Genomic DNA, 27,912 nt, shown 5'->3' with positions numbered 1-27,912 from the left:
CCCTTGCATTGCTCTTGATCTCTTGATCTTGATTTGTTGATTTCGAGGTAGCTAGTAAAGATGACAGCTGAACCCCCAGTCTAAATTTCAATACAGAATCTAGAGGTGTTGTGAATGAGGGGGGAAGGCTACTCATAGGCCAGGTGGGTAGAGGAAGGCTGGTGACAAGACAAGGTCTAGAATTGAACAAAGTGTTCCAGAGGAGCCCCAGATCGAGTAGCGGTGCCCAGGACTTCATGTAGGAACAGAAAGCAGTCCCTTCAAGCACCCTCACCATTCAAGGGTTGGACTGTGATGGAGAAAAGGGAAGCTTTCAGATCTCATTTAAGAGAAAGTGAGAAAGCAAGAAATCCGTCTCCCAGTCCTCATTTGAGCTTTCAGCTCAGGTAAAGTGTGCAGTCATTTGCAGAGGTGTGCAATCAGTTTAATAGAATCATAGAAAAGCTTGAATGAACAGGGAAAGGAACATATTAAAGCAAACATAAGGTAGTAAAAAGAAAATTCATTCTGAGCTGTGGGTGGGTAACTCAGCATTTAGGCTCTGGTTTTTATTGCATCCCAACGCTGTGAGCAGAGCGACTCGGAGGTAGGCCTGGTGATGACAATATCCATTAAAGTTAATTTCCTGGTAGAGGCCACTTAAATCTGATTGTTGTTTTAATTTGTTCCACTGCTAATTTCCTTCAGCTTAAATAGAAGAAGCTCTCTGCACCTCCCATGGCCAGCCCAGGCAGGCTCAGAGAAGTGGTGTCTGTCACGGCCTTGACCATCCAGAGATGACCACCTTGGCCATACTCTCCAGGCAGGAGATGATGTCTTTATTTATTGCTGGAACCTAGATGTTGTCTGATTTGGAAGATAAAGGTGCTCATTTTCAAAACTGACTTATTGAGAAATCTCTTTCTGTTACTCAGCAAAGGCCCCAATCCACATAGATCTTGATGAGAAAATGTGAGTCCCAGCCGTGTCTGGAGTAGCTATTGGGGTGAAGTCTAGGATTTTCAAATTACACATACCCATTTTTTTGTGGAAAGAACTAATATAAACAAAGACTAAAACATCAAAGCAGGAAAGAAAAATCTCCCAATAATAATAACAGATATAATGCTTATGAAATAGCAGGTCCTGTTGGAAGTGTCTTACATACAGAAGTGTGTGAGGTAGGTTTTGCTGTTAGCTGCATTTACAGAGGAGGTCGCTAACGCACAGAGAAGTAAATTAAGCTAACTGCCAGGATTTGAACTAAGGTCATCTGCCACAGAAGCCAACTCTTTACCACGATGCCAGTGCTTCTCAGACTCTGGTCCCAGGGCTAACACTACAGGCAGCTCCTGACCTTGTTAAAATGCACATCCCCGGGCCTGCCCTGACCGACTTAACTCTGGAGTGGACCTCTCAGGTGATTGTGTCAGCACTCTGTCCCCTGATGGGCAGATGAGGGAGCAGCTGCATAAAGGTAATTTACCACAGGAGACACAGCTCTTTATAAGGCAGAGGCAGGTTTAGAACCCGGGTCTCTCGGTACCTGACTGTGGTGTCTCTCTGCTGTACTGCACTGACCACGCTCTCCTGAGCTCATGACTTCGCCTTGTGTCTTGTCGAGGGGGAAAAACAAACAAACATGGAATTTATAGACAGGCTGACCTGAGCCCAAATCCCTTCTCTGCCCTTAGAGATTGACCCCATGCGGATTAACATGGGCAGTTTGACAGTTGTTGGTAGAGGCAGAGCTGGAAATTCAGACCCCAGTTACTTCCTCATGAAACCAAGAACGACTCCAGTCTAGAGAGAGGTAGGATATGAATGATGGGCCACCAGGCTTTGCCCACCAGCCAAGTGTCCCTACTCGTGGACTCCCAAAGCTCCCCACTCTCCCCTTTGTCAGGGTTCGGAGAAAGGGGTGTTTCTGTCCGGCTCCCTGGATGTGCTCAGCCAGTGTCCTCAGAAGCAGAGTGGAGCTCACGAATGTCAGGTATTCTTCCCAATGTCGGGCCACTGTGATCGGCTGTCAAGGCCACTAGTTCAGAGTTTTCTGTTTTAGGGAGAACCAGCAAAACCCGGACTCCTAGAATTTTCCAGTTGTTGAAAAGTCAGACAACGCCACTTTTATATAAAAAAATGTTTTTATTGATTTGAGAGAGAGAGAGGAAGGGAGAGGGAGAGAGAGAAACATCGATGAGAGAGAAACATCGACTGGCTGCCTCCTGCGTGCCCCCAACCAGCCGAGCCACACCCGCTTGAGAAGCGCATCCCTGCCTTGTTCCTCTCACCTCTGTGGCTCAGGGGCCGTCATAGCCGACTGAGCTGGTGATGGGAAAGGGGGCAGGTGAGGAAGGGAGAAGCCCATGACCTTGTCTCTTTCCCCTCCCCGTGTAGGGGAAGCTGGGGGCCCCAGAGGAATCTCTCTTTCCTCCCGCCCCGTGCCAACTTCAGGTCCCCATCTTCCTCTGCAGCTCCCCAGCAGTGCAATGCCAATGTGGTAGGCAGAATAATGCTCCCCGTCCCCCAAAAGATGCCCACATCCTAATCCCCCAAATCTGTAAGCCTTACATAGCAAAATTGCTTTTGCAGATACATTTATATTAAGGGCCTTGAGATGGGGAGATTATCCTGGATTATCTCAGTGGGCCCAGTGTAAGCACAGGGCCCTTATAAGAGAGAGGCAGGAAGGTCAGAGTGAGAGAACAGGGACCACAGAAGCCGAGGTCACAGTCACACAGGGCCCAGAGCCAGAGCCACAGCCGAGGGGAATGCAGGCGGCCCCTGGAAAACTCAATGAAACGGATTCTCCGCTAGAGCTGCCACCTGCCAATACCTCAATTTTAGTCAAATGAGACTGTGGACTTCTGAATTCCAAAACTGTAACAGAATAAATGTATGTTGTTTTAAGCCACCAAATTTGCGGTAATTTGTTATAGCGAAAACAGGAAATGAATACTCCAGGATAAAGTAGCCTGGTTTCCCCTGAGCTGTGGGTGAATCTTCCTTCAGTCTTTTACGAATGAAGACCCACTGTTAGACTTTGTCTTTGTTGCAAAAGAGGGAACCCTGTCACCCTTAGAAAATTGCCACATCCAGCTTCCAAAGACTCCTGGGCTAGGACATGAAGGTGAAGGAAAAGGAAGGGATAGCAGGGCCACCTGCAGCGGGCCTGGGCCTACCTGCTGGGCACTCTTCCCTAAAGTGACCATCAAGATGATTGCTCTCCAAGGGTTATTTTTGCACGGTGACTGAACAGGGGTCTCCGTGTGGCTCTGGAAATCTCACCTCTCTCTGCCTCAGTGTTCAAATCATAAATAAGGTTAATCTTACCCTTTACTTCAAAGGGACGCTATGGGCATTGAATGACTTCATGTATGTAAAGTGCTCAGAACAGCACCCGGCACGGCTTTTATAAATGTTAGCTATTGTTCATAGGCATCATAGAAGAAATTGGGACAGGATTTGTAGGGGCCTAATATGTTGGGATCACGTCAAGTTATATCAAGTCAAACAAATTTCTCTCCAGGGCTTCTCAGAGTCTTTACTGTGGTAATGTTCACTTTATACCCCAAAGTGGAGGGAGTTGCAATAGTGTTTCTCAAACTTATTTAACCATAAAACCCCGTGTGATCCAGAACAATCTCAGCAGATCAGATCTGTTGGACCTAGTAGGGGAGATACTGCCCGGGAAAGTTACACCAGGAAGCCTTGCTTCACTTTTGCCCAACTTGTAGCCTCTGCCCCTGGCCCCAGAGCCACCACTGAACTGCAGACTGGGGACTTGTTTCACCAGGGCAAGGAGAGACGTGTCCCTGGCATTCAGAGCTGAAAACCAGCCCTGCCTCACAGTCTGGGCAGCGAGAGTTCTCAGCACTATTGTGGTCATTGTAGTTAGCTTGGCCTCTGGGGACTTGCCCAGGAACCTGGCATTGTCTCCACAACATGACACTAAGTTTCAAGCAGGCAACCTAGAAACAGCATGGGTCACAGTTCACAATTCAGGGACCAGCATCATCTTCAGTAATGCTGTTAATTTGTGAGCAGATAACCTAGAACTTATGCATCAAAATGGTTATCATACTCCTCAAAGTAAGCAATTTTCACAAGAATTCTGTGAGTGCTTGATAGCATGGAAGTATAATATTCAGTTGTATTCACTCTGGGGCATGTGTTTTAAAAAAATAAAATAAACACTATGGTGTCAAAAAATAAAACCCGCTATGGTGCCGTTCCTTTACATAGGCACATCTTGTATAAACATAGGAAACCTAATTTCTGGGGAATTTCATTTCAAGGAATCGGGCCTGGCTCACATAAAGATACCTTTCAAAATAGAAATATAACATGTTTGGTTAAGCTCCGGCTTTTTGGTTTTGTTTTGAAAGCTATAAAGAGGTAAACCGTAACCCTCTTTATTTTTAGCAGACACCTCTAGAAAACCTTGAACAACGTTCTATTTATAAAACAAAGAGTCTGTTTTCGTGTAAATGTGTTTAGTCTTTTATTGGAGAAAGAGCAGGACTGAGTATGAGAAAAAAGTGAAATGTTTCTTTTTCCAGATTTCTTGAACTCATCAACCACTCTTTAAAAAACCAACAAAACGATTGACCTGGTTTTGTTTTCGACTAACGGGGAGATCACCTGGAGGTTGAACAGTGGTGCTCGGTACTCTGAGTGGATTGGAACCGAATGAGTAACAGGCTGGTCGGGGAGGGAGTGGAATTTGAAATGAGAGTACAGTCTGGCTTTTGTAAGAGTTACGCTGCTGAGTGAGAGACAGCAGACCTAAATAATTCTCCGGTTAAATTATTTCACTCTCGCATTATATAGAACATTTATAATTTCATCATCCTTCGAGGCATAAAGAAATGAAGAAGAAATTTTGGCTGAGTAAATCCAAAGGCTATAAAAGATTCTAGAGTGAAAATAAGTGAATAAGTGACTCAGAATAACTAGAAAGTAGTGTTAGGAGCAGGCAGGTTCCACCCTGAAGTCCATGAAATAGATACTAGAATTGTCTCCATTCTACAGATGGGCAAACTGAGACTCAGAATGGTGCAACAGGAGGTGTTAGAACCAGTTCAGAAACGAGTCTGACTCCAGGGCCTCACTCTTACGGACAGATCAGTTCCCCTGGGAGCCAGCAGCACACACCTACCTGCTCGGTGCCAGACGCTCGCTGCGGAGCAGACCCTGATTTCCACTCTAGCTTTTTTTTTTGATAAAAATTCAAGAAACCTTGGGAATCTGCCAAAAACTCCATACCACTCCTGACCAAAAGACTAGCTACCGTGTTCTTCCTCACAGTTTTTCCAGTCATTGCTCATCCCAGGAAAGGTTAGGTGTGACCTCCTCCAGATGGCGGGCTCACCTGGTATGTGTTTCCATCTGTACACCTGGCTGTCCCCACATCCCCTTTCTTTTCCGATCTTTCCTTATACACAACCTGGTGTGTAGTAATCATTCGGCAAATGTACAGTGCGTGATGGAAAGAACATGCGTGCATCTAGATTATACGTAAAATTGAACACTGCTGGGGCCTAACTTTTCCAAGCAATGTTGTGTCTTAAGAATTTGTGTGGCTGCCTACTCTTCATAATTAGTGCTTGCATAGTATACATATTATTGGATATTCTGATCATAGTAATTTTCTTAACCATTCTGATTTTTATACAGAGTTTAGGATATACTTGTTTCTAATATCTTGCTCTTAAAGATGACACTGTGGCGAATAACTTTGCACATAACATTTTCCCTTGCTTATGGATTACTTTATTAAGATATAATCCCTAAACAGGGATCACTGAATCATAATACAAACATTTGTGCAATCTGTGATAGCATTGTCCAATAATATAACAGGAACCACGTATTTAATTTAAAATTTCCTGGTAGCCTCATTAAAAAATGAAAAAAAGTAAAACTCATTTTAATAATATATTTTATTTAACCCACTGTCTCCAGAATATTATCATTTAAACATGTAGTGAAGCCCTGGCTGGTGTGGCTCGATTGGTTGGAGCATCTTCCCATACGCCGAAAGGTCTCCGGTTCCATTCCCAGTTAGGGGCACACATCCGGGTGGCAGGTTCCAGCCCCAGTTGGGGCGGGTATGGGAGGCAACCGATCGATATTTCTCTCTCACATTGATGTTTCTCTCTCTCCTTCTCCTTTCCTCCCTCTCTAAAATCAATTAAAAAATTAAAAATAAATAAATAAAAATAAACATGTAATGATTATATAAATTAAGGCACCTTTGCATTCCTTTTTGTATGAAGTATCCAAAATCACATGTGTGCTTCACGTTTACAGTACATTTCAATTCACACTCGCCACATTTTGAGTGCTCAGTAGTCACACAGTGGCTATCATTTTTTGCAGCGAAGGCCTGCGTGAGAATGAGCATTTTAAAATGGTTTTTGTTGTTTAAAAACCCAACCTGAATCTGTCTTACCCCCATTCTAACCTCAAATCCCAGACACTACCTGGATCACTCCCTTGGGCACTTGCTCTAGACTCTTTCGCTCTTTTCATTATTATCAATATTTTCTTGGCATTTCTTATGTACTAGGCACTGCGCTAGATCTTGGAGGCCCCAATATAATCAGCAGGACGTGGCTCACAATCTGTTGGGGAAGATAGACATATTCGTAGCACAACTTTTGTATCCAGTGCTTGCAGGAATGATGTGGGAAATAAGTTAAAACACACCTGTGCACATGCACAGGCCAGTAATAATGCACAGTACAATCAGTTTCACAAATGACAATTAAACAAAGTGCTGAGGGCATCGGGCAGGCTTCTTGGGGAAAATACCAGTTGAGCCTTGAGGGCTCAGTAGAATTTTAATGGGCAGAGAGAGAGGAGACTAATTTTGACCATCTCGTTACCCCAACCAGATGGCAGGTTGGGACGGTCTCGCATTGTATTCAGATCTCCCTGGAGGCCTTGCCAGGGCCTTGCAGGGGAAGGTGTTCCACCGTGTATGCTGAGCCCAATTAATAATATATGGTTGGCTGGCACACAGCGAGGGAGACACCAGGATCTGTCTGCTTGCTGTAACCTCTGAATTGAAGGGGCAGCTTCAGCTTTTCACTCTTTCTTCTGATGGTGTGTGCTGCCAGTTTGCCGTCACAGTTTTCTCACTTTACTAAATCGGTCTGGACTGAAACTAGTCGTTTAGAGCCAAAATGGTAGATAAATGGGTCCAACAGTTTAACTTACATCTGACCTACTTGTCAGTGATTCCAGTTCTTCTGAGCTTTTCAAATGACACAAACAGGCAACATGGGCAGCCAGTGATGTGGGAATTAGAAGACACTTCATCAGAAGGCACTTTCCCTGTAGTGGCTACTTGCTTATGCGCACGTGTTTGTGTTTGATGACCTTTCCAGTTTCATAGGACTTGTTACCCTATTGCAGTTAAGGAAACAGAATTAGAGAGGTTGGGTGCTCCAGGATATGTAGCAGGTTAAGTTGGAAGCCAGGACTGGAGCGCATGACTTCTAACAGCAAGTTGTGCTGTGCCCTTATTGGAAGCTGGTCCACAGTATCTGAATGCTGTCACTTGTTGCTTGGAGACAGATTCACCCAGTTCTTTGGCATCTACATTCTGAATCTGAGAAGTGGAAAGAAGGTACATTTTTGTAGAGACACAAAGAAGATAAATTAGGAAAAAAAACAAAGAGTTGGTGATACTAATATTTATAACATTAACATTCATAATCATGATGACAATGAGAGCTAATACCTAATTCTTAATATAGGGCAAACACTCTGCCTTAAATTCACTAAATATATTATCACTTTCAGTTCTCACACATCTATGTGACTGGTATTATCTCCACTTTATAGGCGAGAAATCCGAGATCAGGTGGAAAAACTTGCCTGAGGTCATATTGCTAAGCCAAAAACCATCAGAATTTGAACCCAGACCTAACTTTTAACCTTGGGTAAGGAATCACTGGACTACGAAATGCTGTCTCAGCTATAAGTGACCTTGGGCAAGTTACTAACATTCCTATTTCTGTACACCACTTTCTCTAAAATGAATACCTTGCCCGCCACTCGGGGTTATTGTAAACAAATAAATGTGAGAATGATTTGTTGTAAGTACTATGCAGTTACGTAATATTACCTACATTTAAACTGAAATTCCCCAGTACAGTGAGAGGTGAGCCACCAGGAAGGGTGCCTGGTGCACAGCAGGTGCTCAGTAAATGTGCATTGAATTACTTGAATCAATACAAGACCTTTGCTACTGAAGAAGCCCTTCTGTTCCCACAAGTGGTAATGAGGAGGGGAGAGAAAACGCAGGCCCCCCATCGTCTTCTTGAGCAGAAGTGCCCCAAACCCACTGATTCCTTCACCCCCTGGAGGAACCTGCTCTGCAGTCAGAGAGTAGAGTCTAAGTAGAGAATGAATTCTCCAGGTATCTCCCTCCACACTCAGCTTGCATTTAGCTGAATGGAGACTTTTTACACTGAATACTTTTTTTTCCCCTAAATGATATAAATTCAGCATAGAAAAAGTAGAACATAGACAAACAGAAAGAAGGGAGAAAAATCATCGCTAACCCTCCTCCCGGCCCCGGGATAACCATGCATTCGGCATGTCGGTCTGTTTCTTCCTAAGTGTTTTTGGCAGACTTGGATTTATACTGAAAATCACATTAATACTTTGTTTTTCCGTTGACCATCAAGCAATACAACACGTTTCCTTGTGAAGTTATAAACTCTTCATGAACTCTCATTCTTAACTCCGTTCAGCTGACAAATCCTTAGGTGTCTGCCCTGTGCCAGGTGCTGGGGACACAGTGGTAAACCAGACTTGAAGTCACGGAGTTTCCAAGCTTCCTTGCTGTGTTTAATGAGTGACTACATAGTATTTTATTGTCCTCTTATCATTTACTCCCTTTGGAGCAATTTTTCAGGAGACAGGCTTTCTTAACAGCATAATCCTCCCAGGCTATATCTGTCTGGGGCCCCAGAATATAAAATAGTATAAAGAGAAACCAGCAGGAGCGATGTAAATGGGTGTGACACACACACACTCACACATTCTAACCTAAATTAAACATGGTAAAATGTATTATCCTTCACTGAGGGGCAGAGACTTCATCAGTCCATCAAATTTTAAGAGTTCGCTATGTCACAGACAACATCTCGCTAATCCCGAACCCACCTTTTCTCTTTTTACTCTTCTGGGAAACCTGAGTTAGAAAAACACTCTCTGCCTGCTGCGTTTCTGTGACATGTCTCCGGGGTGGGAAGGGGCGAGGGAGCTGCAGGTGCTGTCTGCCTTGTTGCCTGACTACCTGGCAGTCGCCCGCCTCCTCCCCTGACCTGTTTGTCGTGTGCTCTGGAGCCGGCCAGGTGTGTGACACAGGCTGCCCTCACCGGCTCAGTCTCTTACTGGGATGTGGTTTTGTGCTCTGTGGTCCTGGTTTCAGCTGAAGAGCCTTATTGACGGGCGTGTGTGAGGAAATGAGACCTCCCCCGAGAAGTCCTGCCCAAAATGCCATTGGTCGCCTCCTGGCCTAGGGGACGATCTGTACTTGGAGTTGCTGGATGAATTCTCAGCTCATTCTGGTGTTCCCCAAGTGCCTCTAAAATGAGGTTGCTTAGACATAAAGGCCAACGTTTAAAGACTACTATCCAGGACAGCTTTACCTATGAAAACCCAAGCTGTGGGTTTATCCCGGAAACTGAGCTCAATTTTGTGTCCCCAGCACCTACCTTGACAGAATCTAGTAGGCATCCAGGTTATGTCTGTTGAGTGAGTCAATATCCCCAAAATACCACACGGAGACTGTCCTCACTGGGCTTTCAACCCAGGAACTGCACACTTCACGAAGAAAGGGACTCGGACTTGTCATCTGTGTCTCTCTCTGGCCAAGCTTGGTGCCTGGCACATCCTAGACTTTCAGAAACCTTAGATGAGAAAATGAATGCTATATACCCATGCAGTGGAATATTATTCATTCATAAAAAGGAATGGATTTCTAACATATCCGTGCTACAGCCTGGATGAACCTTAAACCCATTATGCTAGGAAAAATGAGCTCCACGCAAGATTACAAATATTGTCCGATTCCACTTATGTGCGGTACCCAGCGTAGACATATTTATAGAGACAGAACGTAGACTGGTGGTTGCCAGGGGCTGTGGGCAGAGGGTGATGTGGAGCTGTTGTTTAATGGGCACAGAGCTTCTGTTAGCGATGATGAATATAAACCGTGCTGGAGATGGGTGGTGGTGATGCTTGCACAACACTGTGAATGTACTTACTTCCATTGAACTGTACATTTAAAAATGGTTAGAATATTAAATTTTATGTTATATATATTATGCCACAGTAAAAAAAAAAAAAATGATTGCAAAAGCAAAGGGAAAAAAGCAAATGCTGCTTTTCTCTTTCTGCTTGTCATCTACTGAGCCTTCCTTTTTCTGTGAAACCTGGGTGGTGGCTGCTGTGAAGAATTCTCCCTTCCGGGGGGTTGGATATCAATGCACGTCCCACTGGGAGCTGTTGAGTTGGGGCCCACCCTCTGATCAGGCGCCCTAGGACTGCCCCTCTGGTTTCCTCAGCCACAGAACAAAGAGACCCATCTGGAAGCGCCGAGGCATGTGCCACACCTGCTCCACCTGCCCCCCCTGACGGAAGTCCCGCGTGGTCTGCCCTCTGCCCTGTCGGGCTCTGTGCGTGATGGGCGGGCACAGTCTTCCTCACATCCCTGTGGGAAGGAAATGGCCTGGAAATCTTCCTCTTCCTGCTATGAATTTGTGTATAAGATTTAAGGCAGGTATGCTTGGGAGGGCCAGGCAGACACTGTGATTTTTAATAATTCAGGGCACACCAAGTTCAAAAACAGGTCATAGTGACTCCCCCCTTGGTTCCTAGAGCAAACTCTGCTTCATCTCCTTTCCAGCAGAGGGAAGGAAAATGGGCAACAGAGGGGTAATCCTGACACTCATCCCTGATTAGTTACACAAAAGGGGACACCGTGGACATGTTTGTCAAGACTGGAGTGTGTGCCGCCTTGGTTTGCAAAGCCCCAGGTCACAGCTCATGGGCCTCAGGTGACTATCTCAGGAGTGATTTGCTCCTGTCCTGTCCACGGCATGCAGACCACGTTACTCACCCAGGCCTGCCCTTTATCAAAACAGTATCTCTTCCCATCCCAAGGCCCTCGTAAGGAGAGACCAAGTTACAAAGTCAGAGTGAAGAGACGAGACTAGACAGCTGGAGTGCGAGAAGCCCACGCTGCCCTTCGGTGGCTGCTGAGCCTCCCGTGATTTGCGCCAGGCAGCTGCACTGGGATGTAAATCTTGTCCTGAAGTTAAGTTGTCCCTCCCTCTCCTAGTCAGTGGGTGTGTATGTCGCTTTGCTGCACAAGGTATGACATCCCTCCTTCGGCTAGCCCGAGATGTCTTTTCAACTGCATGGAAAAGTAACTCCCAGGCTGCCTAGTGGAGGGACTCGGGGGGAGAAGGCTGGCTCTCCAGAGTAGGCGGAGGAAAGGAGGCGAGGCGGGGAGCGGGCCAGGTGTCTGCCTTTCATCGGATATGCAGGACGACACATCTGGTGCCGGGGAAGCTGCTCTTTCTAACTGATGGGAAGCTGTGCAGTCAGGGGAGGGCCCAGCTGTCAGGTGAGATCAAGAATTATCATGACAGCTTCGTGGCATGAGAGGGACGCTGTAAAGTGCGGTGTGATTTTAACCAGCGGTGGTTAAATTAGCTCCTCTTGGACCTGGTGTGTTGTGCAGTCAGAGATGGGCCGACGGCGGCTGGGAGTGCCAGGCCTGGAGAAGGTGGCAATTCTGAAATGCCACTATTTAGAAAAGAAAGCGTATGTGGGAACCCACCTGCTCCCAGATTCTGGGTTTCGCTTAATGGAGCTGCCAGGTGGTGGTGATGTCATTAGTAAGTAGCTCCTCAGTTCCTCCAGGGAACCTCTCCAATCCCTCTCTTATAAATATTCCGAGGACCCAAAGTAACCTTCTTCCTTGAACTTCCCCAATTTAAGATCCTGTCAAAATCTAACCACCTGTACCAGCCGGCTAAGCAGCCTTGACTAACAGGTTTGCCCTGTGCTCTCACTTTCCCCGGGACCATCTATGCAAGACTGGGCCAGGCAGCCAGGAGTGAGTGCTGTTCTGAAAAACTTCCACTCGGGAGTGAACTGAGGAAGTGCCTTTTAATAAGTAATCAGCCGGAGGAAATCGGGCTCTATCTAGCCATCGAGTAATGCTTGCTTATTCACTGGGGACTTTTCAAAAGTCTGGAGCTGGAATGTCGCTGATTTGATGAGCCGTGGCTTGGGAAATTCTAGAGAGAAAGGGTAACCTGAGCAACTCGTGTGTGTGTGTGTGTGTGTGTGTGTGTGTGTGTGTGCGCGCCTACACTCATACTGCTAATATATATCATATGTAAATGAAAGCTGCACATTAACACTTTGTGGCAGTGCTCTGCCAAAAGTTTTACATAGTGTCTCACCCTATCCACTTAGGCAGATATTGTCTCTATGGGAAAGATGAGGTGACTGAGGCTCAGAGAAGCCACCAGTCAGTAGCAGACGTGGGACTTGAACATGGGTCTTTGGACTCCGTGATCCATGCTCTTACCCACTGTCTCCAAAACAAGAATGGCTAACTTTTACAGAAACCCCGGGTTCTCATATCTGTAAGTGGCATGCCCAAAACACCAGCTCTTGGGTCTGGCATGTGAGCCCTTCGTTTTCTCCTTCACAGTCCAGTCAGAATTCCAGTGGAGCCCACCTGAGGCTTCATCTCTGCAGGAGGCACCCAGGAGACTGTAGGAACAAGACTCCCCCGTCTGTGATATAGCCTGGCCAGGAGCCCTCCGTCCATGGAGAAATTGTTGGCACTGATCAGCAGCCGGGCTGGGAACCTGAGCAGCCCATCTGAGCTGAGCAGCCAGCTTCTCGCTTTCCTGGGGCATGCCCAGCCGCGCTGAAGTCGGTGGGAGAGTAAACAGCCATTCACCTGTCCGGGCCTAGGATTTATGGTCCGGCACCTCCCTACTGCCCACAGCACGGTGTACTGCAAACACAGATGACCTTTGCTGTGATTTCATCTCCACCTGCTTCCACACAGAAAACCTGTTTTGTATTGACATTGTTTGAAACGAGTTCTGCCTAGGTGAACTCCCTTAGCGCCTGCTCCTGGACTTCCAGCCCGGAGAGGCCAAGTGCCTCTAATTCCGAGAGCAACAGGGAGGGCACCTTGAGAGCAAGCACCCCTGGCTTCCATCCATCCGACTCTTCTGTCCAATAGCCTCAGGCGGCTGCAGTGTTTCCCTTCCTCCCAGGGCTTTCTAATCCCTCTCTGTGAGGGGCTGGGTTATGAGCTCCGATTCGTCCACTGGCAATAGGGTGCTTTGTGGGACATTTTCTTATGAGTCAGTTCCCATGTGGTATTTGTTAGTCACAGCTAGTTATTAAATCCTTGGCTGAGGCGATAAGCATTGTTCCCTTGGGTTCCTCTCTCCTTCCCCCTGACCCCCATTGCTACAGAGCAAAGCCCACTGTGGGGCTCTGGGGGTGGACTGGGCACGACTGTGGCACGTATTTGCCAGTGAACCCCGATGGGCTCGCTGCCGGGGTTTCATGTTTCAGGCTGAAACGCAGCTGGATAAAGCATCATTCGTTGATGCTGACACATTCTGTCTCTACTCTATGTAGTTATTTCTCCCACACTGGACTCAGGCCCTTACAGGCAATTCAGGGAATTCATTGAAAGCAATTCACAGCATTTACTCAGAACGTTAATAGTCTGCCCAGAATTCTAGAATGTTCGGATTTCTGGATCCTAGGAAGATCATCAAGGGCCAGGTTGTGCCAGTGGCGCTCAGAGCTGTGGGTGAGAAAGGAGGAGGGGACTCGGTTCCTTCCTCCCTCTCCCCCAGCAAGAGCGCCCCTGCTGGTACCTGGTCTGGGTCCAGGCTTCTGCAAAGGATTTCTGCAACCTAAAAACAATCCTGAAAACCAGTCATCGAATCCACCCACTCATTTATGTCTCAGGAGAGGAAACTGGCCCACCTAGGGTCTTTCTCTTATTTAAGGTCCACGTGGGTTAGTGAATTCACGCCAGCACATGGGTCTCCCAACTCCTGTGACACCAGGCTGGGATAATTCTGAAACCCATCACCAGGCTGCTTTTCCCGCCACCTGGCCACTGTCTTGTGGAAAAGGCTTTAAGGATCTAGAGGAACAGAAAACATCCCAGAAAAGCCATAGCCACGTTGCTGGTCACACTTTGTTTCACGGGGTTGTGCAGTGCGCGGCCTGACAGATCGCATGGAGCAGCCCGGTGTTTACTTTATGCGAGTGAGAGCCTAACTGGAATTGGCCTACAAGGTTTTAGCTCAGCTTTGGAGCAAGCAGACCTGAGTTCAAATGTGAGCTTGCAAGTTACTTGACATTACTGATCTTCAGCTTTTTTATCTAAAAAATAAAGCTGATAATACCTAGCTCGAGGATTGTCATGAGAAATTAAATTTAATAGTCTATGTAAATCCCCTATGGAAAGCATATGAGGGCCTTGATAAATGTGCTCTTTCCTACAACTTAACCTCTGTGGTGTTCTCATACACATACAGGATTGAGTCAAAAGAAAAGCCAGGAATTTCTGAAGTTTACCCTTACCTTGGAAACTTCTGGATTTTGTCACAAGCTTAACATTGACCAAATGAAATTTAGGGTATCTATAGACCATGGGCCTGTCTGGGTTTTTTACAGTGCAGTTGTAAAGCTGAGCATTTCCCGGGGGGATAGGGTTGTGGGTTTCTAAGAAAAAATTCTGTGAGAGAAAACTGCGAAGACTGAAAAAATTAAGTCCTGTTTCTTTGACGCTGGAAGCCCCTGGGATGTCGTGGGGGTTCGGAGGCTGACTGCCCGCAGACAGACCCTGGCAGCGAAATCAGAGCCCCTCATTGTACTGACGACTTGGGTGTGCTTGGGACTCTTTCAAACCCTTCTTTATTTGCCATTCAGGCAGGAACCATAGACCCAGAAGCTTGTTTTCAAAATCTAGGAAAACAGATGTTTTTGCTTATTTTTCTCTCTCTCGTGCCAAAATGTTCACTGATTTTTTCGCTGGGTTCCAAACTTGCCATATTTTTTCCTTTTAAGACAAACCCCGGGAAAGGGTTCCTCCTAACAACAAAAAAGCATTTGTAAAAAACGCAGGGGAAGGATGGCATCTCAAACTGGGAAAGCTCTATTTTAGACTCAAATGAACAAGTTTCAGAATCGGGAGGCAGGGAGGCCTGGAAGACAGAGTGGGACGGATTCATTGAGCTCTGGAAGGGTCTCCCTGGCCTTATCCCCACGCCTGTGGTGCCCAGTGCCCCCCTTTTCCTCCGAGGAAACCACCAGCATTGCATCTAACTGAGCAAGGAAGGGCTGCATCGATTAGACATACGTTGCCTACCATGCGAGGCCAGGGCCACTCACAGTCCCTGACCTGTAAATATGGACAGCTCAGACCCTTTAGGCACTGCATTCATTTTCTATTGTTGCTGTGACAAATAACCACAAACTTAGTGGCTTAAGACAACAGGTATTTATTACCTAACAGTCTGTAGGTCAGGAGTCTGACCCAGGTCTCACTAGGCTGAAATTTAGGTATCAGCAGGGTTGTGCTCCTTTCTGGAGGCTCCTTGGAGAATTCCTTTCCTTTCCTTATCTTTTCCAGCTTCTAGAGGCTGCCCACATTCCTTGGCTTGTGCCTCATTTAAATCCCCCTCATTTAAGGTCAGCTGATTAGCTCCTAAACTCCATGGCAACCTTCATTCCCCTTTGCTATGTAAAGTAGCATGTTTACAGGTTCCAAGAATTGGAACATAACCATCTTGGGGGTTGGGAGAGATTATTGCCTACCCTGGGTATGTAGGTCATCTCTACACTAAATGCAATAATTGTATATAATAGGACTTCTTCAGTTGCAAGAATCAGGATCTAACTAACTCAAGCTAATAAAAAGAAAAGGGTTTTGCTCGCTTGTATACTTAGAAGGAAAATGTGATTGGCTTCAGGCGCAGCAGGATCCCGATGTCCAGCAGCGTCATCAAGGTGCTCTGTTTCTTGGCTTTCTTTGTGGTGGTTTGATTTCCAAGCTCAGGCTACCAGCATGGTGGCTAAAATAGCTCCCAGACAATTCAGACGCTGTTACCAAAAGAAAAGAGGAAAGATCTGAGCAGGCAGAAACCATTGGTGTCCACTCCACCATCTTACTCCTGTCTCTTTCAGCATCTTATTGCTGGATTTCAGAACCATGCCATATATATATTATTCCCATTACGAGCTCATTTGGCTTCAAGCAACAAAACACTCAAACTTGAAAGAAAGGACTCACCCAGGGCCAGAAAATTGTAAGTTCATTCAGGTTATATATAAGAAGAGGAATTGCATGGTGGTGAAGAGTATGGGTTTTGGAACCGGCCTGGTTGGGTTTAGATCCAATCTATTGGTTGTGTTTAGTGGGCCTCTCTGTGCCTCAGTTTTCTCATATGTAAAATGGGGTTAATAATAGTACCCACATCATGAGCTTGTTGTGAGGTTTAAATATGTTATAAAAATAAAGTGCTTAGAATAGTACCTTGACATAAACATTCAATAAATAATAGCTTTATAATAATTATTCTTATTATTGTTTCATATTACTATTGTTATCACAAGTAAGCTTCCTGAGGATGACTTAGGGACATGGAAAGCGGTTAGGAACCAAGTCAGATACTTACATGGTTTCTCTGTTTCTAGTTGGGGCAACACAGACTCTTATCTCTGGAACTTTCTCCCTCAAACCTCATTGGGAACTGAGGTTCTCACCTGTAACTTGGGTGTTCACATGGCTTTTTGTTCTCATTCTTTCACCTCTGGCCTTGACTGCACGTGTCCATCACCAAGTGAATGCTGGGTCAGGGTTTCCGAGTTCAGAGCCTTGGGAGAATCTGACTGGCCTGGGCCATGAAAGGCTTTAAGTAAGAGTGCACCTTGTTTAACCAGCTGTGACTGCCCAGGTGACCTTGGACACCGGCGCTCCTCTTTCAGGAGGCATGGAAGAGGCGGCTGCAGTTGAAGGTTAAAGGCTAAACCGGAAAGTTGGCCAACTTGTCTTTTCTGCATGTACGCCTTAGCAAGTTGGAATTTTCCCAGGGAGCAAAAGAGTTGGTTTCAAAAACTAATGGTTATAGCCAGATGTTTGGGACTAGGACAGCATTGGGCACTGCTTTGTTCTGCTGTGATTTAGCCTATGGTAGTCTTCTGTTGTTATAAATGGAGGGACATTTTCAGGTCCAAGTAGACATGCTTACTGGTTGGATGGAGACCCCACAGCAGTGATCGCAGAACCTCACTCCTAGAGCAGAAGTTCCTGGGAGAGTGGGCTGTTCACACTCACTGTCAGGACAGTAGATTCCAGAGTGACCAGGGATGTCCCCAGAAATCTCCCCTTTGGTGACGGAGGAAAACTCCACCTTGGCCTTGTGTTCACTGTGTCCCATCTCACCTCTCAGAGTCCCCATATATTTTTTCCCATATCCTCGGCCCAGGATATTCCCCACATACCGAGGTGTCTGCCTTCCAACCCTCCTACTTCTCTCCCAGGACTTCAGCGAGAACCCCCGGGGGAAGTCAGTCCACAGTGATGGGGAGGAAGGGGCGCGGATGGCACTTCTTAGCCCCGAGGCCCTGCTGGAGGGGCAGGGTGCTTCGGGCTGGGCTGGGCATCTGAGCAGGCACTGAGATTTCGGGAAGGACTCAGCATGGTTCAGGTTTTGACACAAGTCTGCTGGGAAAGTCTCCACGCAAAGGCCGCGTGCCCCGTTCTAGCTGAGCAGCCGCAGGCCCCGCACTTGCTTTCAGATGGGTTGGTTTTGAAGCGGCCAACAGAAGGGCGGCCCGCGGCGGGGGCCAGCGGCAAAAAGCAAAGAGCCGCCGCCGGGGGCATGTGCGAGAGCGGTGGCAGGGCAGAAACGGGCCTGCCCGCCTGACACCGTGTGCCTTGTCTCCCCAAGGACCCCGTGGTTTAACGGATGGGGCTTTAACCTACCCAGAGGCCAGTCTCTGCTGGACAAATGGAACCTCATCCCCGAGGGCATCGACATTCTCATGACGCACGGACCTCCTCTAGGTAAGTGAAGCGAAGGTTTTCCTTTTGTGTCGTAGAAGACGCCTTTTTTCCCCAAGCGTGATGAATAAGTGCTTTGGGGACATAATAATTTTTCTTTTTTTAAAAAAAAGGGGGGGGTACTAAAAGAAAAGTATCGATGTCTTTAAAGAACCCCGGTATGATAATTAAACTCAGCAGTTCTGCTGGGCTTACAGGTGTTCTTGAAATTAAATTTTTTGATTTAGTCAAGTCAGGGAAAATCAAATGAGTATGGAGCACCACAGTCTTTTGAGCTTGGTAATTTATTTTAAGAACTGTACTCACTTTGGAGTAAAGGAATGGGGACTGGAAGGAAGACGGGGGCCTCCCAATCACAGGGCTTTTGCGTGGCAGTGAGATGATGGAAACTTTTGTTCAAAGGAGCTCATTTTTTCTTTTCCATATCATCATATAACCTGGGAGATCTTTAAAGTTTAACCATTGTGCTGGTTATATGAGAAAAGGACCCTTTTATTATTTTTTTTTTTAGTAAGGTGTTAAATAAGGACTTACATTGAATGTCACTTAAAGCTACTCATCCTGTAGATATATTGAGCCCACAACCAGGTGTAGATTGCCAGTGTGCTTCCAGGCGACCTGTGGTTACCCAATTTATGGGTTACAAGATGATTATTTGAATTTTTTTTTTCTTTAGTACTCACCCAAGGACATGTTCATTGATTTGGAGAGAGAGAGAGAGAAAGAGAGAGACATCACTGTGAGAGAGAAACATCGATGGGTTGCCTCCTATAAGCACCCCAACTGGGGATCCAACCCACAACCTAGGTATGTTCCCTGACTGGGAATCGAACCCGTGACCTTTCTGTGTGCAGAATGATGCTCCAACCAACTGAGCCACGCCTGCCAGGGCAATTATTTGATTTCTATAATTACCTTCTAGTTATTTGTGCGCTTGTTAGGGTTTGGCTTAGCCATAGAACATTTTCCAAACATGACCACCACCTGGATCCCCCATCTACTCAGTGTCTGTTATACCAGGACCCTCCCTTATCAAACTAAGCTGTGCTCAGGAAATTCAGATGTTTCACTTTTAGTAGGAGAGTTTTCTTTCTCTTTAAGTTGTGGTAAGAAACACGTAGCCCCTCAGCAAATCTGTAAGGGTACTAGAAAACTTCTCTCGATCATCTTGATTTAGAGAGAGGGGGGAAAACACTACGAAAATACATGATTTTCACTTTTTTTTTCCCTGTGGTCTAGGACTGTTACTCATGTCACTTTTCTCCTCCATGAGCCTGAAAAATAAAAGACCTAACACATCCCCTAATGCGAATTTAATCTTTTGGATATTTTTGCCTCCGAGACACTAAGTGCTGCTGTCCTGCCCTTAGAAGGGGAGTGCTCAGTGTGTCACAAAGACCCAGAGGCAGGGAGGACCAGGGCCTGAACTGGTGGCACATTTTAATGCTGGCGAAGCAAGAGAAGGGGCGCCAGGTCTGTTGCAGGCGGGAGAGTGTAGATTTGCGCACGACCTGCACTTCCTAATGTTTTCAACGCTTCGGAACCACCGTCCCCATGCTTTTTCCCTACCCCATACCACTCCATCCCATGTTTTAAAAGATTATACTTATCCACAAACTTATCAAGTCATAATTAATTCACTTGCCTATTTTGCAATCATTAGAAACTTACTAAAGCATTAAATTGCTAGTGGAATATTCTGATCAGCAGAGTTACCCAGTGAGATCCTCCAGAGATGGCATCCCAGCCAGCTGGGAGCTTTCCCCAGGCAGCCTGGTTGGGCTCGGGCATGATTCCCCATAGGCCTCTTACTGTGAGGGACTTGGCCATTTACGTGCCTGAAGTATTATTTGAAATATAACTTTGGACAGATCAATTCATACACAGACTTCATCAAGTTGTTAATTTTGGTACAAAAGTAAGTGGTAATAACAGGAAGTCTGAATTCTAGCCACCAAAGGATTCAGATGTCCTCGCGAGGGAAGCTACCCTCTCTTTGTAGCAAAGCTGAAGTGTCCAGGGAGCTGTGCATAGAGCAGAGTAAGATCTGGAGTTCCAAAAGGAAAACTCAGGTGGAGTTTCATAAGGTAAAGCTGAACCTCAGTCAGTACAGCTATTGGGACTCTTGTGAAAATGCCGCCTTGGGAGGTGGGAGTGGGGGCTGGGGATTGGCCTTGACGTTTCTCCTGGGAAGGGAAGCCACCACACCATGGGACTTTATTATTATGATGTGAGCAAGATGCTTTCTCTGGTGATTGTATACAAAATGAGATATTTACCCCTTCAAGAAAAAGCACATCTGGAGGGAATAGAGAATATGCCAATTACTGTGAACTAAGGATTTTTTCCCTCTAATTAACAAAGTTTTAAAAACTCTGGTTGGGTTTTTATAGGGCCCCCACTTTCTGATGTTCTTCCTCCCAGACTCTGGCCATTCCCCACAGTCCAGCCAACATGTCTTTAAAGAGATGCTAAATCTCCATCTCTCCAGTCTCGCCAAAGTGGAATAGACTCGTCCTGTCCCTTTCTGCCTGATCACTTCTCTATAACAGGAATCACCTCATGGAGCTATGGAATGGGTTCCCACTGACTATGACTTAGCCTTTTGTCCCACCTGCCTTCTTTACGCCCCGTCCTGCTGAGTCACTTGGACCATAATCATTCAGACAGCTGACTTTTGCTATAATTGATGTCAGTTTTTATGGATTTTCTGCATTAAGTGTAGAACTAAGTGACTTTTACATAGCCCCAGCTTTCTACATGTCACTGCGAGGTCACCGTTGCTGCCTGTCGCTAGAGAGGAGACTAGAGGAGGAAGTTGGCATCCCCAAGCTTTGGTCATCAGGAACCTCCAAGGGTTAAAAGTTGGTGATCTAAAGAGAGCAAGGTATCTTGTGGCCAGTTGGCAGGCAGCTCTTCCCAAACTGTCTTTGAATTATCTTGGAAGTGAACTGCTATTAGGAAAGTATAATAAAAAAAGAAAGGAACTGAATCAGGGGAGGAAGAGACATTATGGGACTGCCGGGAATAAATGTCACTGAGCCCATGAAGAAGATTTGAAACCCGTGGCTAAGTAAATCAAAGCCCTCACAGAAAGAAAGAAAAAAAAAAAGGTTAATTAACAGGAAGAAAAAAAAATGGAAACCAAAAAAAAAAAAAAAATTCTTTTCAAGAACCTAAAGAAGACAAAGTGACGAGTGAGAAGTTCCTTAAAAGCCATTGTGAGCTTTAATGGAGAGGCTAGGATTACAGATAATGTAATAAACCTTCCGTGAGTTATGGCTTCCTGAAAGTCTAAATGAAACCTTACCTGAAGAAAGAAAATTAAGAGTATTGATTGCATTTTGCCCTTAGGTTTTCGAGACTGGGTTCCAAAGGAGCTTCAGAGAGTGGGCTGCGTGGAGCTTTTAAACACAGTTCAGAGGCGAGTCCGACCCAAGCTGCACGTGTTTGGTGGAATTCATGAAGGTAAGACCAGAAGAAAGGGGCCAGGACATGTTGTGTCGTTAGCCATGATCCCGTGCCACAGTGGGGACCTTGGCTGCACTGGGAGTCACTGGAGCAATAATTTTCAAACTCTTCCTAGCAGCAGAACCCTTTCATCAGGTAAAATATTAGGAGAAACACCTGCATATAAAGCTGATAAATATTTTATAGGAGCTGCTCTCTTTTAAACAGAGTAGAAGCCAGGCCTGACCCACCTTGTAGAAAACCCAGCACTGCCCCCGGGCAGCCTCTGGAATTTCAGGGCTCTGATGAGGAATGTTTGATAACCACTGTGGTAGGACAGCCGTGAAGTAATAAAGGACAAATTCCCTCTTTGAGTGTTGGAAGAAACGGCCTGGATTTTAGACTAAATAACTCCTGTGGCCTCTTCCTACCTCTAAATGTGCTTCATGTAGAATGCACACAGAGACCCAGGAAGACAAGACAGTCTTCAAAAAATAACTTTGGACGTGCAGCGAAAGCCATGTAACAGAAGTGGCAGGAACCAGTAACCTCAGAAAACCATTTCAGACTTCTCAGAAGTCATCAGCGCTATTAGCTCCGGCTGAGGTTAAACAGAATAATTAAATCCACCCTAAATGGGAACTGGTCCAGTTGCCGTTTTCTGCCTTTCCGAGTAAGCTGGAGTCAAGTTCACAGAACCTGGAAGTCTCCCAGGAACCTTCAGGGTTCTAGGTTGGTCTGCCCTCCCTTTTGCAAACCGGGGGAACCGGGCCTTCGGACAGAACCAGAGCCCTCTTTCAACTGGCCTTTGATTTTCTGGCCCCGCCGGACTCTCCCAGTTACACACGTTTGTGTGCAGTGGGTGTGTGTAGGCAGACACATATCCTCTCCGTGTCCTGCTTATAGCTGCTCCTTAAGGTTATTTATGAATCTGCATTTGAGGTGTTTAGGTCTATGTAACCAATGAAAAAAACAACAAAAACAGAAAAACCAAGTTTGCTTTTCAAAGTCCACAAATCCAGTGGCTTCCTGGTTTAGGAAGGTAATAGAGAACATACTGGCAGTCATCCTACTGAGGCCAGAAAAAATAAGTGAGCTCCAAGTGCAGGCTCCAGTTAAGGGAATGGAAAGCAGGGGTGCAGCTCCCCGAGAGCGGATGTCACCCTGCCCTGACTGAGCTGTGTTCCCTGAAAAGGAGGGCACTTCTCTAAGGCCTGATGCATGATTCAGGGGTAAGAGGAATGGGCGCTCATGTCTAAACAGCATTTCTAGGGGCAGTTATCAGGTTTAAATTCCTGCAGCATGCCTATGGGTTTGCATTTCATCTTTTTTTTTTTAATCATTAATTAGCTTTAAACTAGCCAGACAATTGGGGAATTCCACTGAAGTCCCAAAATAATAAACTTGCTTAAAAGGGAGGAGATCATATTCAAATAAACTGGTCTCGATTTTATTCGCCTGACAGCTGAAGAGGGCAGAGAGAGGGCAAATGCCAGCCTCCTGATGGAGAGCGATAACAAGGCTTTCTGACCCCAGAACTAAACAGGGCGAGTTTTAAATGCCTCTTTTCTTTTCTTAAGAGATTTTTCCATTGACCCTCATTAAGCTCTCCGCAGGCTTACTTGGAGAAATTTTAGCAGTTTGGAAGGGGGGGAAAAACCCTTATCAGTTATTTCTGTAAGTCCTGGTAATTTCATTTTTTTCACAGGCATATTTTTCTGTGCCCTAGAGCTTGATACCAGCATAGAATTACAAACTTAATTGCAGAGGCTATAAGGCAAACAAGGTATCCAGGGAAATGTGCAAATTTGCAAACATGCTGAAAATTTCAATGTATTAAAAATTATAAAAGGATCGTACAGACCAAAGACCCAGAGAAACTTTCTTAGCTTTCTTCCAGTAGGTCACAAGAAATTTATACTGCATGTGGGAAGTGTTTTTTGCTTGATTCAGTGTCCAGGTAAGCTTAGGAAGCAGTGTCCTATGGCGATCTTTCTCCAAGTCGCTAGGACGTCTGATTACTTGACTTTTTTGAATGAAATGGAACTCAGGATGAAAGCCACACAATTTAAGTAAGAGGAGAGCACTTACGGTGTCCTTTCACTGCGGCAGTTTAGATGGTATTTCATAGATAGGGAAGCTGAGCAGCCCCCTCTCCCAGCTCCCAATGCAACTCCTCTTCTTGCTCATGCGTCTGGAAGTCTTCTTGGGGCTTGGATGTGTGTCCCTGAGTTTATGTTACTCACTCTCTCCCCTAGAACTCAATAGTTAACACAGGTGCTTTGAAATGAAAATCACATTTTAAAAAAAGGGCATATTTTTTATATATATATTCTCCCTAGTAAAGACACTTTACGGCCTTTCTCTGACAGATCCAGTATTTAAATACGGACAAAAGAATCCCTTCTCTTTGAAGTAGAGGATTCTCCTTTTAAAGAAAGTAGAATAAAATCGAGAGCTGCTTCTCAAAGCTGTTATATCTGGGAGGCTCCGCTGAATTTCATCTCCCTGCCCACTGGCAAAGACTTGCTTGTTTGTTTTCCTTGCCTGATGGCCCCGCATCGAGTCGCTGTTATTTGTATGTTTTACAGTAAGCGTGACACTCTCTCCCCCCACAGGTTACGGCATCATGACCGACGGTTACACCACCTACATCAACGCCTCCACGTGTACAGTCAGCTTTCAACCGACCAACCCTCCAATTATATTTGACCTTCCGAACCCACAGGGTTCCTGAAGCTCGGAATGCCCAGTGTGAGGGAAGGTCTATAAACTGCCATTTTTTCTAATTATAAATTTACATTCTCTGACTTGTTGATTTCCAAATTCTGTGAGTTCTTTTTGTAAATTGCTGGAACAAGAAAAAAAAAAAAATGATGCTAGAGGTTGTGCTTCTTTATTATTATTATTATTATTATTTTTTAAATGGGGTATCCATTTGAAATCAGAGGAGCATTGTGAATTTGTAAAATGACTTCTGTTTTCTCGAAGGCCACGCCATTGTAAATTGTTAGTGTTCGCCAAATGACAGCCAAGCTTTCTTTCTAAAAGGTAATAAAAGTCTTATTTTAATATGCTTTAAGCTGGAAGAAAAAAGAAAGAAAAAAAAAGAAACAGGTAGGCAGTGTTTTAAAAACCAACCGGATTTGCACAACTGTTGAAGAGTATTGTTTGAACTATTTTATTTTTTGATGTTTTGTTGTTGTTTTCTTGGTCATGCTTCTGTTCTGCAGGTGGGGCCCCGATTGATGGGAATCTTCTCAACAGGAGTCGGCGAGGAGCAAGACTTCCCTTCACACTCTCACTCTAAAGAAAGTTGTGTCAAGGGGAAGAAAGCGGCCCTCATTTAAAGGATGGCTTAGCTAGTGAGATCCACACTGTGGTTATTATACAAGGTCTCATTGTTTGTTTGTTTCTTTTAAATTATTTTAGCTTTAAAAATATGGAAATGGAATCTGTCAAGAGCAGGTATTTCATGCAGTAAAAAAAAAAAAAAAATGAGTGTGCAAACTCCTTTTTGATATGGGTTTATATATATAAGTATTTTTTGTGTATTATGACTAAGTTAGGAGTTTAATATTGCCAAGGACAGTAGAGCTGCAAGGGGATGCTGTATAGCTGGGCATCCGAAGTCCGAAGGAGCTCACACATTTTCTCAGAACTCAAGATCTTAAAGAGCTTGAGTCAAATCTAGGTACAGTTACAGGTGTGTATAGACTTAAATGGATGCGATGGAAGCGAACTAAAATAAGGCTTAGTTGTCCTTTATATTTAAATACCCTGAATTGTCTTCTTTCTCCCTCTCCCTCCCCCCATTTTGCACTGTGTGTCGATGCAATCTTCGCTAGCACAAAATATTGTCGCTAATAGTCATTTCTGTTTTCCCATTGTAAATGCTGTTGAGCTTTATTCTATTTTATGTTACCTTGTTAATGAAATTTAGGAAAGCAGTTGTTTCTTTAAATTTATTGTGATATTCTATATCTAGCGGCCTTTATATGCAAATAAAATTGCAAGATTTTTAAATCCGTGCTGTTTGGAGGGTTGGCTGGTGGGGGGATGGTGAATGCGCCCTGTGGAAGGCTTTGGGGGGGGGTGCTATTCATATGCAACATCAGTACTCCCTTTCAAAGGAATTAAAATCAGTGACATTTTTTCTAATTTTCAATAAATTTTTATTACCCACCATTCACAGGCTGGCAGGTGGATCGATAAGGCACTCAGTGTACTCTCTCCTTCCATCACGCTGTCATCTATCTTGCCATAGATTTCAGAGGGTGAAGATTTCGCTTTGGCCACTGTCATTTCTATAGGAGCAGAGTGACTGTGCAGTGGAGGCTGGAGGCTCCACTGTGCACGGAGTGGTCCTGAGAAAGAGAACCAGTGAGTGATAGAGTAACCACTGCACATTCCCGTTTGTCCCCAGGAGCAGTTATCACGCCCCCTCCCCATTTTTTTAATGATGTGTGCCATTAAAATGCTGTGGCAGGCAGGAGGCGCAGGCGGTGAGGAGGGAAAAACTATGCATGTCTCTTTTATTTTCTCTGGAAGAGCCATTGAAGAAGAGCAGCATGATCTTGAATCTGCAACGTAGCCCAAGAGTTTATGTTCCAGTGCCTGTCGAGCTGCATTCACCCACACCTTCCTTCCTTCCTCCCCACTGGAGATTCTTTGGCAGTAATTCCAGAAAGAAATTCTTTTCTTCTTTTTAATACATCTTTATTGATTTCACAGAAAGGAAGGGAGAGGGAGAGAGAGAGAGAAACATCAATGATGAGAGAGTCATTGATCTGCTGCCTCCTGCACGCCCTCGACTGGGGTTCGAGCCCGCAACCCGGGCATGTGCCCTGACCAGGAATCGAACCATGATCTCCTGGATCCTAGGTTGATGCTCAACCGCTGAGCCATGCCCAGCTGGACTTCAATACCAGCAGAACAGAAAGAATGTTCTAGGCCAGAATTCCAGCTCAGACTCACATAGAATCATCTCGGGCTATCATAGTTGTCTCAGCTCCACCCAGAGCCTGTGCTGACCACTTTATCTGAGCTGAGCGAACGCTCCAGCTCCCCAGTCAGAGGTGGTCCACTACCGTAGTAAATAGCTAAGATGCACTGGAAGCAGTCAGCCCTCCTCTGACCTGCTCCAGCTGCAGAAGAGGGTGCTGACTTCAGGCCCATTCCTAGGGAGCTGGAGTGAGAGGTGGACTGAGTGGATATTTCACCCAGTCACTGCACCGAGGAGCTCTGCACAGACTTCTGGAAAAACAGGCTCTCCAGAAACAGGTGGCTGATCATGATGACAAGTGTGCATGCACAACCCTTGAAAGCACGCCTGGACACAAACTAATTAAGCTTAACACTTACTAAAATTGCTTTTCATTGTGTGGGGGCAGGAAGCAGCCCAGCCTGCAGAATCTCCAGGGTAGACTGGCTCAGGGACAGCGTTCCCTTCAGCCGCTCCAGGTTCTCCATCTACTTCCCAGGCGTGAACTGCCTCCAGCGGGCCACAGTGACTGTCCAGAGGCCCGACGCGCTCTTCACTGAGCCTTAGCACAAGGAAACATTTGAAACAGCTTTTACAGATTGGACACTTTCTCCCTTTCCATTACCAGGCACTCTGCTGAGCAGGCTTCACATTTTGTTTCTAATACAAAACCCTGGGAGAGGTTACATAAGCCTCCCTTTATAGATGGAAACTAAGGCTCCAAAAGTTGAATACGTTTCCCTAGGAAGATAGAAGGTTCAAAACCAGGTCTGCCTGTCTCCATGACTCCCTTTGCATCGCCCTGGCCCGGGAGCAGAAATCAGAGCTGATCTAACACTGATGTGGGCCTGGGGACGTTTCCTATCCCTCACGGAGCTGCTGCAGCACCGGCAACACAGCTTTGTGACAGCCTCACGCCAGCCACCCCTCTGCCTGCAGCACGGTGGGTGAGAGCCCAGAGCCCGGGGCCAGGTGCCTGGGAGTCCTGGCTCCACCTCCAGCTAGCACTGTGCTGCCTTTGACCAGGTACGCAGCGTCTCGGGGGTGACGCTGAGGTGGTTGTAACTTGTTATATGAGTTAATATTTGGAGATCACTGCCCAGCATCCAGGGAGTGGTGCATGTGTGTGTGTTAAACGAGGTCCCCCAAGCAGCCTGCAGATCCTCCAGCAGGACCTGTCTGTTGACTCCTCGCCCTCAAGAGCACTGTGGCCTTATTTCTGAGAAAATGTGTTTGTTTGCATTCTTTGGAAAGGGCACCGAACCTCTCTTCATGAGAATATGAAGAACCCCAAGGGCATTTGCAAGAGGCAGATAAGAGGGCCTGACTTTTCGGTTTGGGT

General features: G+C 45.8%; 1 protein-coding gene across 12 annotated transcripts in view; it reads left to right on the top strand.

Annotated features, from left to right (window-relative positions):
* Window positions 1-25,612, top strand: part of MPPED2 (metallophosphoesterase domain containing 2) — a 164,317-nt gene extending 138,705 nt beyond the window's left edge. For all 12 annotated transcript variants that reach the window (XM_081154789.1, XM_081154794.1, XM_081154786.1 and 9 more), the window contains 3 exons: window positions 18,024-18,139; window positions 21,491-21,604; window positions 24,205-25,612. In XM_081154789.1, coding sequence (XP_081010915.1) covers window positions 18,024-18,139; window positions 21,491-21,604; window positions 24,205-24,323 — 349 coding nt within the window. In that variant the 3' untranslated portion in view covers window positions 24,324-25,612. The remainder of the gene's footprint in view (window positions 1-18,023; window positions 18,140-21,490; window positions 21,605-24,204) is intronic.
* The last annotated feature ends 2,300 nt before the right edge of the window (window positions 25,613-27,912 follow it).

Source organism: Miniopterus schreibersii (assembly GCF_964146895.1).
Source record: "Miniopterus schreibersii genome assembly, chromosome: 12".
Lineage (NCBI taxonomy): Eukaryota > Metazoa > Chordata > Mammalia > Chiroptera > Miniopteridae > Miniopterus > Miniopterus schreibersii.
The sequence above is the reverse complement of the archived record's forward strand: the minus strand, read 5'-3'. Positions and strand labels throughout refer to the sequence as shown.